Source organism: Cariama cristata, unplaced genomic scaffold (assembly GCF_000690535.1).
Source record: "Cariama cristata isolate BGI_N322 unplaced genomic scaffold, ASM69053v1 scaffold22258, whole genome shotgun sequence".
Taxonomy (NCBI): Eukaryota; Metazoa; Chordata; class Aves; order Cariamiformes; family Cariamidae; genus Cariama; species Cariama cristata.
Genome location: NW_009629691.1, coordinates 3,668 through 16,998, shown reverse-complemented (window position 1 = coordinate 16,998; position 13,331 = coordinate 3,668). Strand labels below are relative to the sequence as shown.

The 13,331-nt window shown below is 42.9% G+C and overlaps 2 protein-coding genes across 2 annotated transcripts in view; one reads left to right on the top strand and one right to left on the bottom strand.

The window, feature by feature from the left end:
* Positions 1–326: 326 nt before the first annotated feature.
* Positions 327–2,847, top strand: RAB39B (RAB39B, member RAS oncogene family). The gene is made up of 2 exons (XM_009705277.1): positions 327–367; positions 2,053–2,847. The coding sequence occupies exons 1-2, from the start codon at positions 327–329 to the stop codon at positions 2,477–2,479; spliced, it is 468 nt and encodes a 155-aa protein (XP_009703579.1). The 3' UTR covers positions 2,480–2,847.
* A 4,964-nt stretch (positions 2,848–7,811) lies between these two features.
* VBP1 (von Hippel-Lindau binding protein 1) overlaps positions 7,812–13,331 on the bottom strand; it is a gene marked incomplete at its 5' end in the record, with an annotated part of 8,424 nt that continues 2,904 nt past the window's right edge. The window contains 5 exons of the mRNA XM_009705276.1: positions 7,812–8,272; positions 9,079–9,217; positions 10,990–11,088; positions 11,552–11,618; positions 12,687–12,811. Coding sequence (XP_009703578.1) covers positions 8,202–8,272; positions 9,079–9,217; positions 10,990–11,088; positions 11,552–11,618; positions 12,687–12,811 — 501 coding nt within the window. The remainder of the gene's footprint in view (positions 8,273–9,078; positions 9,218–10,989; positions 11,089–11,551; positions 11,619–12,686; positions 12,812–13,331) is intronic.

Here is a 13,331-nt window from a genome sequence, read left to right as displayed (position 1 = left end):
GTTGTGTAATGCTAACGAAAAGCAAAAGCATGTGCAGCCCTCCCTCCCTGGAACTGTGTACCACCACCTACAGAAGAGCTGTTCCCTTCCAGCCAACAGCTCTCCCTGGGCTGAGAGGGGAAGGACTGGAACAAAAAGGCCCGGACCCTCCCCAGGTACAAGAGTCCCCACCATGGGTACAGAGCAGGGGAGAGTTCCCAGACAGAGGCAATACCTTTACGTTAAAACTTGGCCAAAATAGGTGCACATCCCCGTACTGCTCTGCCGGAGCTTGTATGAGCGTGGCGGGAGGAGGGAAGGTGGGAGGCTTGGCAGGGAATTAGGGGATGACGTGCAGCCTGAAGGTAATACGGTTTGCTTCCCGCAGGTCGGTAAGGAAAACAGTCTGTGGAAAAGGCTTTAAGAAAAGGCACCGAGACCTTCACCTAGTTTTACCTCAAAGCAGCGTTCAGCTTACATCCTGTCACGTCTTTCAGAAGTACCTGAGGCGTTGTAGATGTTGGCAGGAGGAGCCGGGGCTGATGGCACGGAACACAAGGGAGAAGCAGAAAGGCCTGTGACAGTGCGGGGGGGGTGAACTCAAAGTGCCAATATCTGTTTGCAGCTGGCTAGATAGCAAAAGGCAGAGCTAATTCCCTCAGCGCCAAGTGTGCAGAGCTACTGTTGTCCCTCAGCCAGATAACTGGGAGAGGAGAAATTATCCAAATGCAGCCAACTGTCTTTTTTCCCCCTCTTCTGGCTTTCTTCTGTTTTGGCTGTGGATTTTCACCCATCGCTGCATGTCTGTTGATAAAGCAATCCTTGAAAAGCCCAGTTCATCCTTCCTTGGGGCAGTTTCTCTAGATACACACACTGCAGGACCAAGGAACTCCTTAACAGCAGTCTCGCATGTCCAAAAAAAGGGCTTATCCCAAGGTAAAAATGCAGCAGTGCTTACATTTTCCCGGCAAGGAAAGTTCAGGTCCGAGTGTGAATTCCTCCAGGGACTGAAATCGATCATTGCTTCTGGATTTAGAGCAAATCCATGACTTTGCAGAAACCCCACAGTTTTACAGCTGCTTGGTTTTTCCACGTGTAGTAGTCATTGAACTGTGGCTCCACTCAGCCTTGTGGTCTCAGCTTCGCTCCATCGCCCTGTGTTACCTGATTTCATGTGCTGCTTCTGGCCGCGTTGAAGTCTGCCCTTGCTCGGAAGAGTTGTGGAAGATGCGCTCCGTTTCTCAGCCCGCGGTTCGGAAGGCTTTTTGGTTACTGTTTAATGTTGTCAGCATTTGGCAGGAACAAGACCAACAGTAATGCAGATTCCCCTAGGAAGGTGTTGCATCATTTTGCTGTTCCTCGGGAGGTCAGACTGGCTGCTCCTGGTGGTGCTTTCGCTGTAACGTCATTTTGACCAGCGGCGTGATGGGAGAAAGTGTAGGGGGTCAATGGATATCCCTGTGCCAAAGCCCTGGGTGTGTGGAGGGGAGCTACAACCCCCTGGTCTGCCTTCCAAATCTGTAGCTTCCTTCTTTTATGTGTCTGTCAGAGAGTGGGTGGTTTTGGTTTCAAGTGACTCCTTCAATTTGTTACAGTGCTTCTAAACCAACGGGTTACACCAGGTATCCGGAGAACTTACATGGCGGGGGACGGGACTCTTTAGACTTAACAGCAAAGGACGTACAGAAATCTGTGATAGAAATAGAGACCAAAAATGGTGGGGGGGATTTTGAACAGTGCTGTAATAAATCAGTGGAGCAGTTACCCAAGGATGAAATCTTTAAGCCAAGATTAGTTGTCTTTTTGAACGACAAGCTCTACAGAGCACTGGCTAAAAGTGATAAGATGTTGCCTGAATGGCCTTCGCTGCCCTGTATTCTGCAGAATAGACAGGGTGTTGGTGATGCTGCTTTCTTAAACAAAGACGTGTTCAGAAGGACTACATTTGGCTTAAGGAAAAAAAAAATTAGAAGATACAAACAAACAAACACACACCCAAGTGAAAGTCACTCTGCCCTGCTTCTTCCCAAACAGCTGTAACTCACCCTTTTGTTGTGGCTCATTCATTTCCAGGTCCATCACCAGAGCCTACTACAGGAACTCGGTTGGCGGCCTCCTCCTCTTTGACATTACAAATCGCAGGTCTTTCCAGAACGTCCACGAGTGGCTGGAGGAGACCAAGGTGCACGTCCAACCGTACCAGATCGTCTTTGTTTTGGTAGGTCACAAGTGTGACCTTGACACACAGCGGCAAGTCACCAGGCACGAGGCTGAGAAACTGGCTGCTGCATATGGTATGAAGTACATTGAGACCTCAGCTCGGGATGCCATTAACGTGGAGAAGGCCTTCACTGATCTGACTCGAGATATATACGAGCTTGTTAAAAGGGGGGAAATTTCAATCCAGGAGGGATGGGAAGGGGTAAAGAGCGGGTTTGTCCCAAATGTAGTGCACTCTTCAGAAGAAGTGGTGAAATCAGATAGGCGATGCTTGTGCTGAGCTCTTCTAGTGAGGCAAGTGGTGATGAACTCTACTAACCAACCGTACTTTACTAAGTGAACTCAGTGTGACAGAAGGGAGAGCAACACTCCCGTTGTGAACAGCCTCCCGCATTGTTTTGGACACCAGAACAGACCCCGGAAAGAAATGTTCTGTTCCAAATAACCTTTCAGAACTGGGGGGTGGGGGGCTACAACCCTAAAGGGGAGTGAGTGAGGGTGCATGTAGATGTTGTAAGGAGCCAGGAAGCAGAAATGAGGGGCTGCACGAGACAGGAGAGAGTATACGGAGAGCTGAATGGGCTGGCGCGGGCCAGGGTACTGTACGTGTCCTCTTTAAAGAAAATCCATAGCTCCATGCTGGGTATTGAAGCCACAGTATGGATACTTTAGTAGTATGACAGATGGAAGAGAGAAAGAAAGAGGGCAACTTCGTTTGTGTCAGCTGTTTATTACCAGGAAGGTGCAAAGGCAGCACAGATACCCTTTCGTCATAAAGCCAACGCCACAGGAAAAGTTTACTGTCATGGTATGCACACTTCTGAATTTTCTTTCTTACGTTCTTGAACCTAGTTTGATAGCAAAGGATAGTCTGTGAGCTTTAAAGAGGAAAACAGTAGTTATTTGACTGGTAATTAAAATTTAAATTATCCCGCCCCCCAGTGCTTTTCTTGCAGTGCTGATCTGGGATCCTAAGTGGCAACTCCTGCTCCAGTAGTAATTATTCAGTGCATTTTTACGCATTTGCTGCCTAGGTGAGTACCTTGAAAGTACCCTCCGTTCAGGGCTTTCCAACAGAATTAAGTGATCAAGCGCATAGCGAGAACCGTGTCCTCGTATGGTATAGCTTAGGGCTGGGGTGTTGCAGCCAGGTGGGACACACCAACATTTCTGTCTTGCGAACAGCACTGTGCTGACCGTTTGGGTGACTTTTACCAGCCAGGTCACAAGGAGGAATGGAAAGGAGAAGGGAGTGTAGGGGGGAACACAACAAAATAAAAAACTGGAAAAGCTTCACTCAGGTGCATCAGACATCCTTAAAGGTGAGCTTTGCTTTTAAATAGCATGGAAAGCAACAGCTTCCATCAGTACTTTCTGCTGTTAAAGTGGCGTTCTCTTTCTTGGCATCTGTGGAAGAAGAGAATTAGCAGTGGGAAGAAGGAGCACACAACAGAAGTGTCTGAGCAGGTGGAAAGGAAAAACCACACGACAAGCTCGAGTAAAAATTGTTTTCCTCCATGTTTTAATTTGACTAAAGAGGCTCCATCTCAGGTTGGTCATCATGGGATGGTAGCCGCATAACAAGAGCTGTATGTAGTGGATGGTTTCTGGCAATGCCATTCAGCACTTAGAAGCTTTGCTTCCGCTAAGTTTGAACTTAAGCTTTTGAAGTGCAGCAGGGTAACTGTGCTCCTGCAGCAAACTAGGGCAGTTCGGCCTATTAAAAGCAAACAAACAAAACTATAGTGACTTTTTTTTCACTCGAGTTTGCAAGCTTTATACACCGAATTGCTAATGGGCAGGAGGGAGGGATTAGGTTAAAAACCACAGGAAACATCTAGTGTTTGATTTTAGGCCTCTAAGTAGAGAAGAATAAAATACTTGTTACAGCTTTTTAAGCTACACCATCTATAAAAGTGTGGGTCTTCTTGATTGCTGTTGCTCCCTTTGAACCTGGTCTCACAGTTCGCAGCACATGAGCAGGTCTGTATGAAGAAAAAACCCTGTGGTTTCCATATTAAACCTATTAAATTAAAAAAACCCGCCACCAAACCCAACCCAACAACCAAAACTCTGAAAATGAGGAGTTAACATTTTTATTTTATTTTCAGTGTTCTAGGAACAATTTCAGTTCCTGGGCTCTGCAGGGGAGCAGCAGCGGCAGCAGATTAGGGGAAGGGGGGGCGGCCGTGGTCTAGCACCTTTCAGCAAGAGTTGGGCACTGCAACCCCCTGATTGCTCTTGAATAGGCTATAAACTATCAAAACCCTTGTGCTAAAGCCCAGTGAATTCCAGGCAGGTTCAGTTGTGGTCAAGTTGAGTGCCCTCAAGAGTTTAAAAAAAAACCCCAAAAACCCACAATACCAAAAATCCCTTTACAAAATCTCCTCCTGGGTAAGCAAAGCTGGAGCAGATGGGTGCAGAGAAGGCCAGAGGAGCTTGGCTGCCGTGGGCTCTGGTGGGCTGACGCCAGCGGAGAGCGCAAGGTTTGCTCAGACCAGGTCTGTTAGTCGTGTTTTCCCAAAGGCAAGGACAAACAAGTAGGAAAGGGTCAGGGTCTCCGTTCTCAAAGGAAAGTCCGCCAAGCAACCGCTTGGGTCTTTCAGGGTCCCGCTGTTCACGAGGAGCGTCTTGGGTTGCCTGGCTGAGGGCAGCAGCTGTCCTCAAGGGCAGAGCTGGAGTGCTGCGTTAACGGCAGTTAGAAGTTGGATCAAATGGCGTTTTAGCAATAGTAAAATTCTGTAATTCTCTGTGCAGGAACCTGGCCAGCAGGGGAACGATCAGTTTTCACGAGACAACCAGGACTTTATTGAACGGGTTTTGGACATTTCCCCTTTACTGCTCCCAGAGAGAAATTCCAGAAAGCCTAAATCAGTAAGTGCATTGAGGCCTTCAGAGTAAAGCTTCAATTTAAAAATACAAGTGTTGTAATTCTAAAGAGGAACAGTACAGAAGGAAATGTATGCAGTCCTAACTACTTAGAGGTAATAAATGGTTATATTAAATGACAGAGAAATCATTACATCTTTTTCTAACTCCTTGCATTTTCTAGACAGCTTATTAATATATAGGAAATGTAGATTCATCTGTACAAAATTTGGAATGTTTTTTCTAAGATGAAGAACTTATAGGATATGCTAAGAATTCTTTTCTAACAACTGGTTTTAACGCTTTGACTTCTAGTGCAAGAGGGACTTAGAGAAATCGGAAGGTGATACCTTTCACAGGATAAAGGTCAGGAGCTCTTTTACTCTAGGACAGAAAGAAAAAAAAAAAGCTAACTTTCTGTGGTCTCTGCCACGTTAAAAACAATCTGCATGTTAGACTGAAATTGCTCAGAACCTCCAGAATAAAAGCATACTAGACACTTTCCTCGCTTTCTGTTATGCACTGTAACGAAATGTGAAAATAATGCTGTATTTAGCTGTCTGTATGTGACTGAAAACATGCTTGTATTTAGCAAAATGGTTACTATGTGATAATGTGAAATTCAAAACTTGTAAAGAAACTTTGGTGTTTTGGTTGGTTTGTTTTTCTTTTTCCTTCCCCATTCTTTATCAGTAAGCTATCTACTACCTGTACCACTTCTATACCGCAGCCATAACTGGAGTCGAACGTCAACTGCCTCACCAATAAACAGGCACTCTTTGCAACAGTGTCCGCTATACATTTTTCTCTTGGATCCCAACTGCTTCAGCACCAGCCAACTACCTTGCTGAGAAAAAACAGTACAACTATAGGCACACTGGCCATTCCCAAACAAAACCAAACCACCCAAACCAAAAGCCCCGCTCCCCACAGCAGTAGCCAAAACCAGCTGTGGCCCCTCCACGTTCTCAGCAGGAGAAGTCCCAGGACTGGTGTCACAGCAGCCAAAAGAGCTGCTGCAAACGGACCTGTTCTTACTCAAAGTAGCGCAGCCTGAACAGCAAAGGACAGCGCGATACTGGACAAGGATCCGTCATAGGGAAGCTTGAGTTCTCGTCTGTGAGTTTTGGTTTGGTTTTTTAACTTACGTCGTATCGAACAAACCAAAAGCCCACCTAAAACAAGCGTTATGATGGCTGCAGCCATCTCCCATCCCCCCCCAAGCCAGATACCTTTCAAACCTACGGAGCAATTCCAGCTGTAATGCTGTCACCCCCCCGTCCCCACCCCCCGAAACCCAGCATTAGGTCATTGCCAGTTGCACACAGTCCTGATTCTGCTCGTGCAGAAATGCTTAACTCGTCATTTCATTGTGCACAACAAAGGCAGGCAATTGCTGCCTTCGGACCAGCCGGAGGGAGGGGGGAGGACGCTTTAGCCTGCTGGGATCTCATTAATCCAAACCGAAGAGAAAATGGCAAGAGAAATCAGGACGTGTTTGCAGCTGCCTTTCCCATCATTGCTGATGCTCTTAAAAAGAAAGGCAGAGAAGCAGCCCCTCGTTTACCCTCGTGTAGCACTGGGCAGGTAACCGTTAGTCAAATAATATGCTGGATCTAAACATTTCTCTGCTACAGCCAAAGACGCTGGCACAAACAGTACCGCCCTGCAGGAAAGGTATGGATGAGCCAAGCCCAGGGACTTACTTCTGATGGGTGGCAAGGACTTACCTGTTTTATGCCCCCCCCCTGCAGCTCTCGCTGTTTTACAGCCACAGTGCTGTCAAATCAGTCGCTTGCATTCACAAATTCAGATGCGCTGACTCACGCTCCCCATTTCATTCCAGCCAGCATTCAGCAGCTACACTTCTCAGGTCTGCTGCTTCAACTGAATTTTTTCACCCCTCTGCCCCCCATTTAAGGGAGGGAAACATTATAAAAGACCACGCATCAGATTCCTGACTTTCTCCCACAAAGAAAGATGCACAAAACCAGCTGTTTGCCACAACTGTTTAGTTTTACTATTTTAATATCATGAAATAAAAGTACAAAAAATTTACAGGTATATTGTTTCTTACATGAAGATCGAACAGTTAACATTTGCATTTATTTTTGCAGCGAAACCTGTATTCTCAGTCACAGCATGTGAATATTAGCCACTGACATCACCACTGAGCATTTCGTTTTAGAAAGAAACTGCAGAGGTAAAAGGCAACAATCTTGCAAGGCTTCATTAAGAACCAAAAAAATATTCCCAACTGTTAACACCAGCAGTCATGCTTCAGTAAACCATCCTCATCTAATACAGGTTTCACCACCTGGGAGGCTGAGAGTGTTAAGACATTTGAACTGGACATCTCCTCTAAGGGATGGTAGATAGGGGGTTTCTTGTTTACAGGCTCTCTGCATTTTGGTGTCCGTGTTCAACGCGTTTGCAGAAGTAAGCAACGTGTGCACATGTATGAAAAAGAACAGGGTGAGATCACCTGCGGTCTTGACATAGGTTGTGCTGTTTACTCCATTTACCACTCTTCTCTGAAGACAAGTCACAAACTGTTGTATGTAAAGTGCTGAGAGTTCAGTAACAGGCAGTTAACTAACCAATAATCATTAAAAACAAGTTTATCCAAAGTGGATATCCAGGAATGCTTGCAGATCGATGCTGCCAATTAACTGACTGAAACAAAATCCAAGACTTCAATGTATTTTTTATGTTTCCTACAACATTACAGCTGCGTGTCTTCCCAGCCCAAGTCGACTGTAACTTCATCAGCTGTACACAGAGATGAAAAAGTAAACCCCTGCATTACCTTAACCTGCTAAAAATGTCAGACTCCATTTCATACGTGCCCCTCAACTTTTCAGGTAGAAATTTATTTATGACAGACTGGTCTGATCAAAATACTATGTCCTTTGCTGGACTGTGTGGTGCCTTTTCAAATAATTCATTTCATGAAGCATGCATGAAACCAAATTTTGAGTTTACAAATAAATAAAATGGTGCTCACCATTATTTTTTATACATTTTACCATTTACTGAAATGCTTAAAGTAACTCAGTCCCTTAAGAATGAACTTTGGGGGTGTTTAAATAAAAAATATTTGGAAATTGAAACCACATTTTAAATTGGCAAAACTATGCTTTGTTTTTGGAAGGGTCCTGCTTGTTTCTTCTCTTTACGTCCCAATTATAAACTCTAGCCATATCTGAGGGCGCGGAATTAAGGAAACAGCTCATGCATTCAGAAAAGACAGAAAAAAGAAGAAACGGGGAAAAGCAGGTTATACAGTTGGCCACACTTCACCTACATGTAACAGTCAATGTAGAAACCATTTAATGAAAGAGCTGATTTGGTGCAAAGCCTTAACACACAGGACTACTAGTAACTGTTAATAACTGCAGCATTTATACCATTTACTTAAAAACCTCCAAAAAGATATTACAGAGAAACACACTTCTAGTTTTACTTACAGCTACTCTTTTCTGATTTCAGTCAACCCGCCCCTACCAGCTGTATTTGCCCACTTCGGCCATCCGTAACTTCCTGCAGCACTAAGATAGCTTAAGTAGCAACTTGAAAAAAAAAGGAGTTGTGCCTTCATTTACTCAATCTAATGCTTCAGTTGATGGCTGCCCTCATCATTAAAATAGTTTTAAGTAGAAAGTATTAAAAAAAACCCAAAACCCACACCCCTGGAGGTGGTTCATGATAGTACAAAGAAATCAAATGCTACCAACTCACTCCCAGTCTAGGTTTGTAACCACCGCAGTAGGTTTCATGGGGATTCAATCATAAACACAAGTTTCTCTACATCTAACACACCAACCCGCCGCCCAGCACTGGAAACACAATATCCCCTTTCACTGCTAGAAAACGCTAAGTTCCTGGAGTGCTACAGAATTTAAAGGGCAGCCAGTCTAAGACAAAAACATGCCAGGAAACTGGTAATTAATTACCTGTGTGTCAGCTTTCACATACACCTCTTCCCCTGCAAACAAAAAAAAAGGATACTGACTTCTGTAGTGGTGAACTGATCTCTAAGAAAATCCAGGTCTTCCTCTAGAAAATCAAGGTTTCTTGTGGCTGTTGACAAATTCTTCTCTAACAGAGCCCGAGCTTCATCAATATCATATTCAAGCATCACATTGGCCTAAAAAAAGAATGATTGATAAAAGCTTTTACTCTTGCATTGTAAGGAATAAGCCATCGCAGGCTTATTTCAGGCTATTGTTTGTAACTCATCACATGAACAAAAGGCTGCCCTGAGAGACCAAGACAAGAAGATTCAGGACGAGCAATGCCAGAATCCACTTGAGGCCTCCACCACTTCAGTAACTGAGTAATAAACCCCTCTAGTAACTTAAAAAAAAGTTCTCTTCCTATAGCTAAGCAACAAGGGATTTCTCTCTATGGACTGCATTAAGCCCTTCAGGTATCAGTATCTCACCTTCACCATATTTGGAAAGCGAGAGGTTTCACGTTTCTGAGCAGCACCTTTCAAATGCCACACAACTCTAGAAACAATTTTTGTTGCATTCAAGATTAACCTTAGGATCTCTCTGTGGAACACTGACGCACAGCCTAATTGCACTGGTCATTAACAAGAAATATTACAGGTATTTAAAGATACAACATGTATAAAAGTCCTATCCTATACCGTAGTGGTTTTTAATCTACAAATCTTTATTTCAGTAAGAAGCTACCACACGAAGAGATAAAAGAGCAGTATCAGTGAAGATGCACCAGCGAAGCTTTGTCCCATTCAAGAACTGTGCATTGAGCAGAGCCTCACACTCCTAACTAGACCTGATCCCAGGGAACACTACACAGAGCTGCAAGAGTCAGATCAGCCCTTCTTCTTTTAAAATAACTGGAAGACAGTTTCCCCAATAGCAGTAATACGCACAGCCCAACGTGCAAACTGTAAGCAACAAGGAGGATAAAGGCAGAAGGCCAAGAACACCTAAATACAATAAACTGCTCAGGGCATTTCATTACAGCTTTTCGTATGAACCATCAATAGGATGAACTTTCTCTGATATTGTTACAAAATAAACCTGGGATGCTCCATGAAAGTCAATGTTTGTAAATTCTTGAAGAGTGTCTCCTAAAAACAATAGGTACTGGACAAATCTCCTCTTTTTATGATAGAACAGAAGTGGGAGAGGTTGGGAGGAACTGCCCAATCAGTCTGGATGCTGCACGTATCAACAATGTTTCTGTCCTAACCAAGTGGTTTTGTTTGGCAGCCATCACAGGGATTTGGGAACATCCGGGGTTTAGAAGTCTCAAAATAAACATTAGCAGGTTATCTCCACGCCTAAGGAAGCCTCTGAACACAAAATATCCCAACTTGATATCACTTAAGTACTTAGAAATCTGTGTTTTGAGCTCTGATCCCACTAGTCTTTAGCACAAATTCTACTCTAAATGCAGGCAGGTACCTGCGAGTAACAGAAATCCCATCTTGCCCTAAAAACGTGCAGGAAAAGAGAAAGCAAGATGCTAAATACAAATAACGCAGAGGAGATGGGAAGTTACTTGCCAAACCAAGTTATTTTGCTGAGCACATTCCCATCCCAGGCAATGCTGGATGGTAATTTGAACCACAAAGTGCTCGAAGTGATAAGGAAAACATTCGTGAATATGCTTTTTGGAAAGAACAATCCAGCAAAATTACAATTCTCTGAAGTCTTACTGTTCAGGCACCAAACAAAATCAAACATGAAAACTTCACTAACGCACTGAAATTGTCTTGTTAGGTTTGCCCTGCTGACAGGACACAGCTCCACTATGCGCACATGAACAGAATTATGCCCACACCCACTAGAAGTACAGACGAGACAGCAACGAACACTGTCTCTCTTATAAGCCTTTTAGGAGTTATTTAAACAGTTTCAGAGAAAGTTCCATTTTACTTACCCCCAACCACAAACAAACTTTATCTGTAGGAGGAACTGAAGCTTTGCAGTAGAGATTATCTGCCAATAAAAATCTGGTTTCCATTGGATTTGTGGAATCCTTAAGACAAAGGATAAAACTTAAAATTGCTACTTTCACTGGAAACTTACGTCAAAGACAGAAATCTTACAGTAAAGAGCACACTTTTCTGCTTTTTGCCATTGATACAGTATTAACTTTGAGGGAACTCTATGTAATTTTACTTCAGCATTAAAGTTAGAGCTCCAAGAATAAAGCATTTAAAAAAGATATACTTAAAAACAATATAGAAATCTCTATAAAGAATACAGATGAATTCAAAGCTCAGCTGCAATCTACACACTATTAAAAGTGAAGTTTGCATTAGAAACATTAACTGTTTTTGAACTAGCTTTCAAAAAGTACTACATACCTTTAAAAACAATTCTGTTATTTATAAAGGCATATTAAGTGTGCTCTCCAAAACATTTCTTGCAATGTGTTCTGTCAGGGTGGAAAGGTAGTTAGCTTTTCTCATACTCATTAGATATTCAAAATAGTTTACCTTTTTCTTCTGCATGTGTTTTAAAATTTCTAATGTCTGTTTAATTTCAGGAATCTGACTTTTTAGCCTGTGAATTAACAACAGTCATCATTTATTATTTTACAGACACAAAGTTTCCTAAACAAGTGATAGTTTTATTATACAATCCAACGTCCACTTTAAAACTTGAAACTCTTAACAGCTTTCCACAGTTACAAACGCAGATTTGGCATGTAAAGGCATCTCAGCTACAGCTTCACCTGCCTCTTACCATACTGAGGCTCACCGGTTTTCTGAAGCAGAGCAATACATACGGCTTTCAAACTGGAACAAACACATATTAACAGTAACAGATACCTGTTTGCTAAAATGGTATAATTCTGCATATTTCTGATCTCCCTAGAGGAGGGGGAAACCTCAGCAGAAACACAGTTAAAAACCGCTGTAGGTAAAACAAAGCAAGTGTGTTTCTTCTGAGGTCCACAAACTATTCTAACAAACAGTTTAGAGCTACAAGACTTGGCACTGTCAAAACGAAAGCTCTCAGGGCATCCTCCTCGACAGCCCTTGCAGCAGCCTAGCAGAGACGCCGGGATCCCCGCTGGCCTTCGGGCCGCCCTCCTCTGCAACCAGCAGGCTCAGACAGCAGTGACTGCCAGAACAGGCCTCCAGCTGGAAATTACCAGGGATATTTGTCCATGAAAGAAGTTTAATCTAAATAAAATCCTACCTGAAGTTTTGATTTTAGCTTTTAAAAATTTGCTTTTTACCTAGTTTCAGATCAAGACTGAAGCTACTGAGGAGAGATGAGATTACTAAACCAAAAGTTACAGGCTTGATACAGTAGTCATTTGACAGAAACATATTCTTATTTACACTAGGCTGACAAAATTAAGACACTACAACAGCACTTTTTGGCCTTAAAGGCTAAGGACCAATTCAGCAATACTGTAAATTCTTTTGCATGTAATTCTCAGGAAGAGGAAAGACAAAAAGCTTTTATAAGTTATTCAGGGCTTTCCTCAAAGTACTGCAAATATTAGCTCTCCTAACATTAACTTTTTACCTCTTGGGATATTTAAAAAAAAGGACTTATTTAAAAAAAAAAATAGAACCATGCTAAACATTTCCCAATTCTGCAAAAATTATTACTTACCTCCTTTTCTTTTGAGCAAGATTAAGTTCCAAAAATTTATACTTCTGATACTGCTCATCCAACTTCTTAAGAACTACATCTGCTGTCTCATTTCCAGGCTGTTTCATAAAAGAATCTACATCTTCCTTTAAGGGGAGAAAGAAACCCTCAATGTTAGAAGAGTTGTACAGAAATCCTAGATACAGTCATGCTAAGTCTAAGTCTAGAGGGGTTTTTATATATAAACAAACTTCCTTTTTTCTGGATGAAGCATAAAATTATTTTTTTTTCCTTTGGTAGTTAGTCACCTTTTCACTTCGCCCTCCCCCCTTTTTTTGGTCGAGCACTACAGAACAGGTGCAAGGATTATTTCATAACCGTATTTGCCAGTACCTTGTTAGTGGGGCTTTCAGTCCTGGTTGATGTCAAATGACACCTAACGGGGATGGATACCCTCAGACCATGGCTAAACTTTGGTTTCCTATCTATAAAGCAGGGATAATGCTTCTCTCTGGCTAATCAGATTACAAACTATTTAGGATAAGACTGATGAAGGAAAAGAATCATGGCCTGATCAAGCATGTTGTGGCAGAGAAAGAGGCAAAGGGGGGGAAACTGTGGTATCTGCTCAGGCAGGCTTTACGGTAGTAAACAGCTTGTCTTCAA

Coding starts and splice junctions, on each gene's coding strand:
- RAB39B (XM_009705277.1), top strand. CDS start 327: ATGACGTGCAGCCTGAAGGTAATACGGTTTGCTTCCCGCAG. Junction 368..2,052: donor ATACGGTTTGCTTCCCGCAG/GTCGGTAAGGAA, acceptor ATTCATTTCCAG/GTCCATCACCAGAGCCTACT.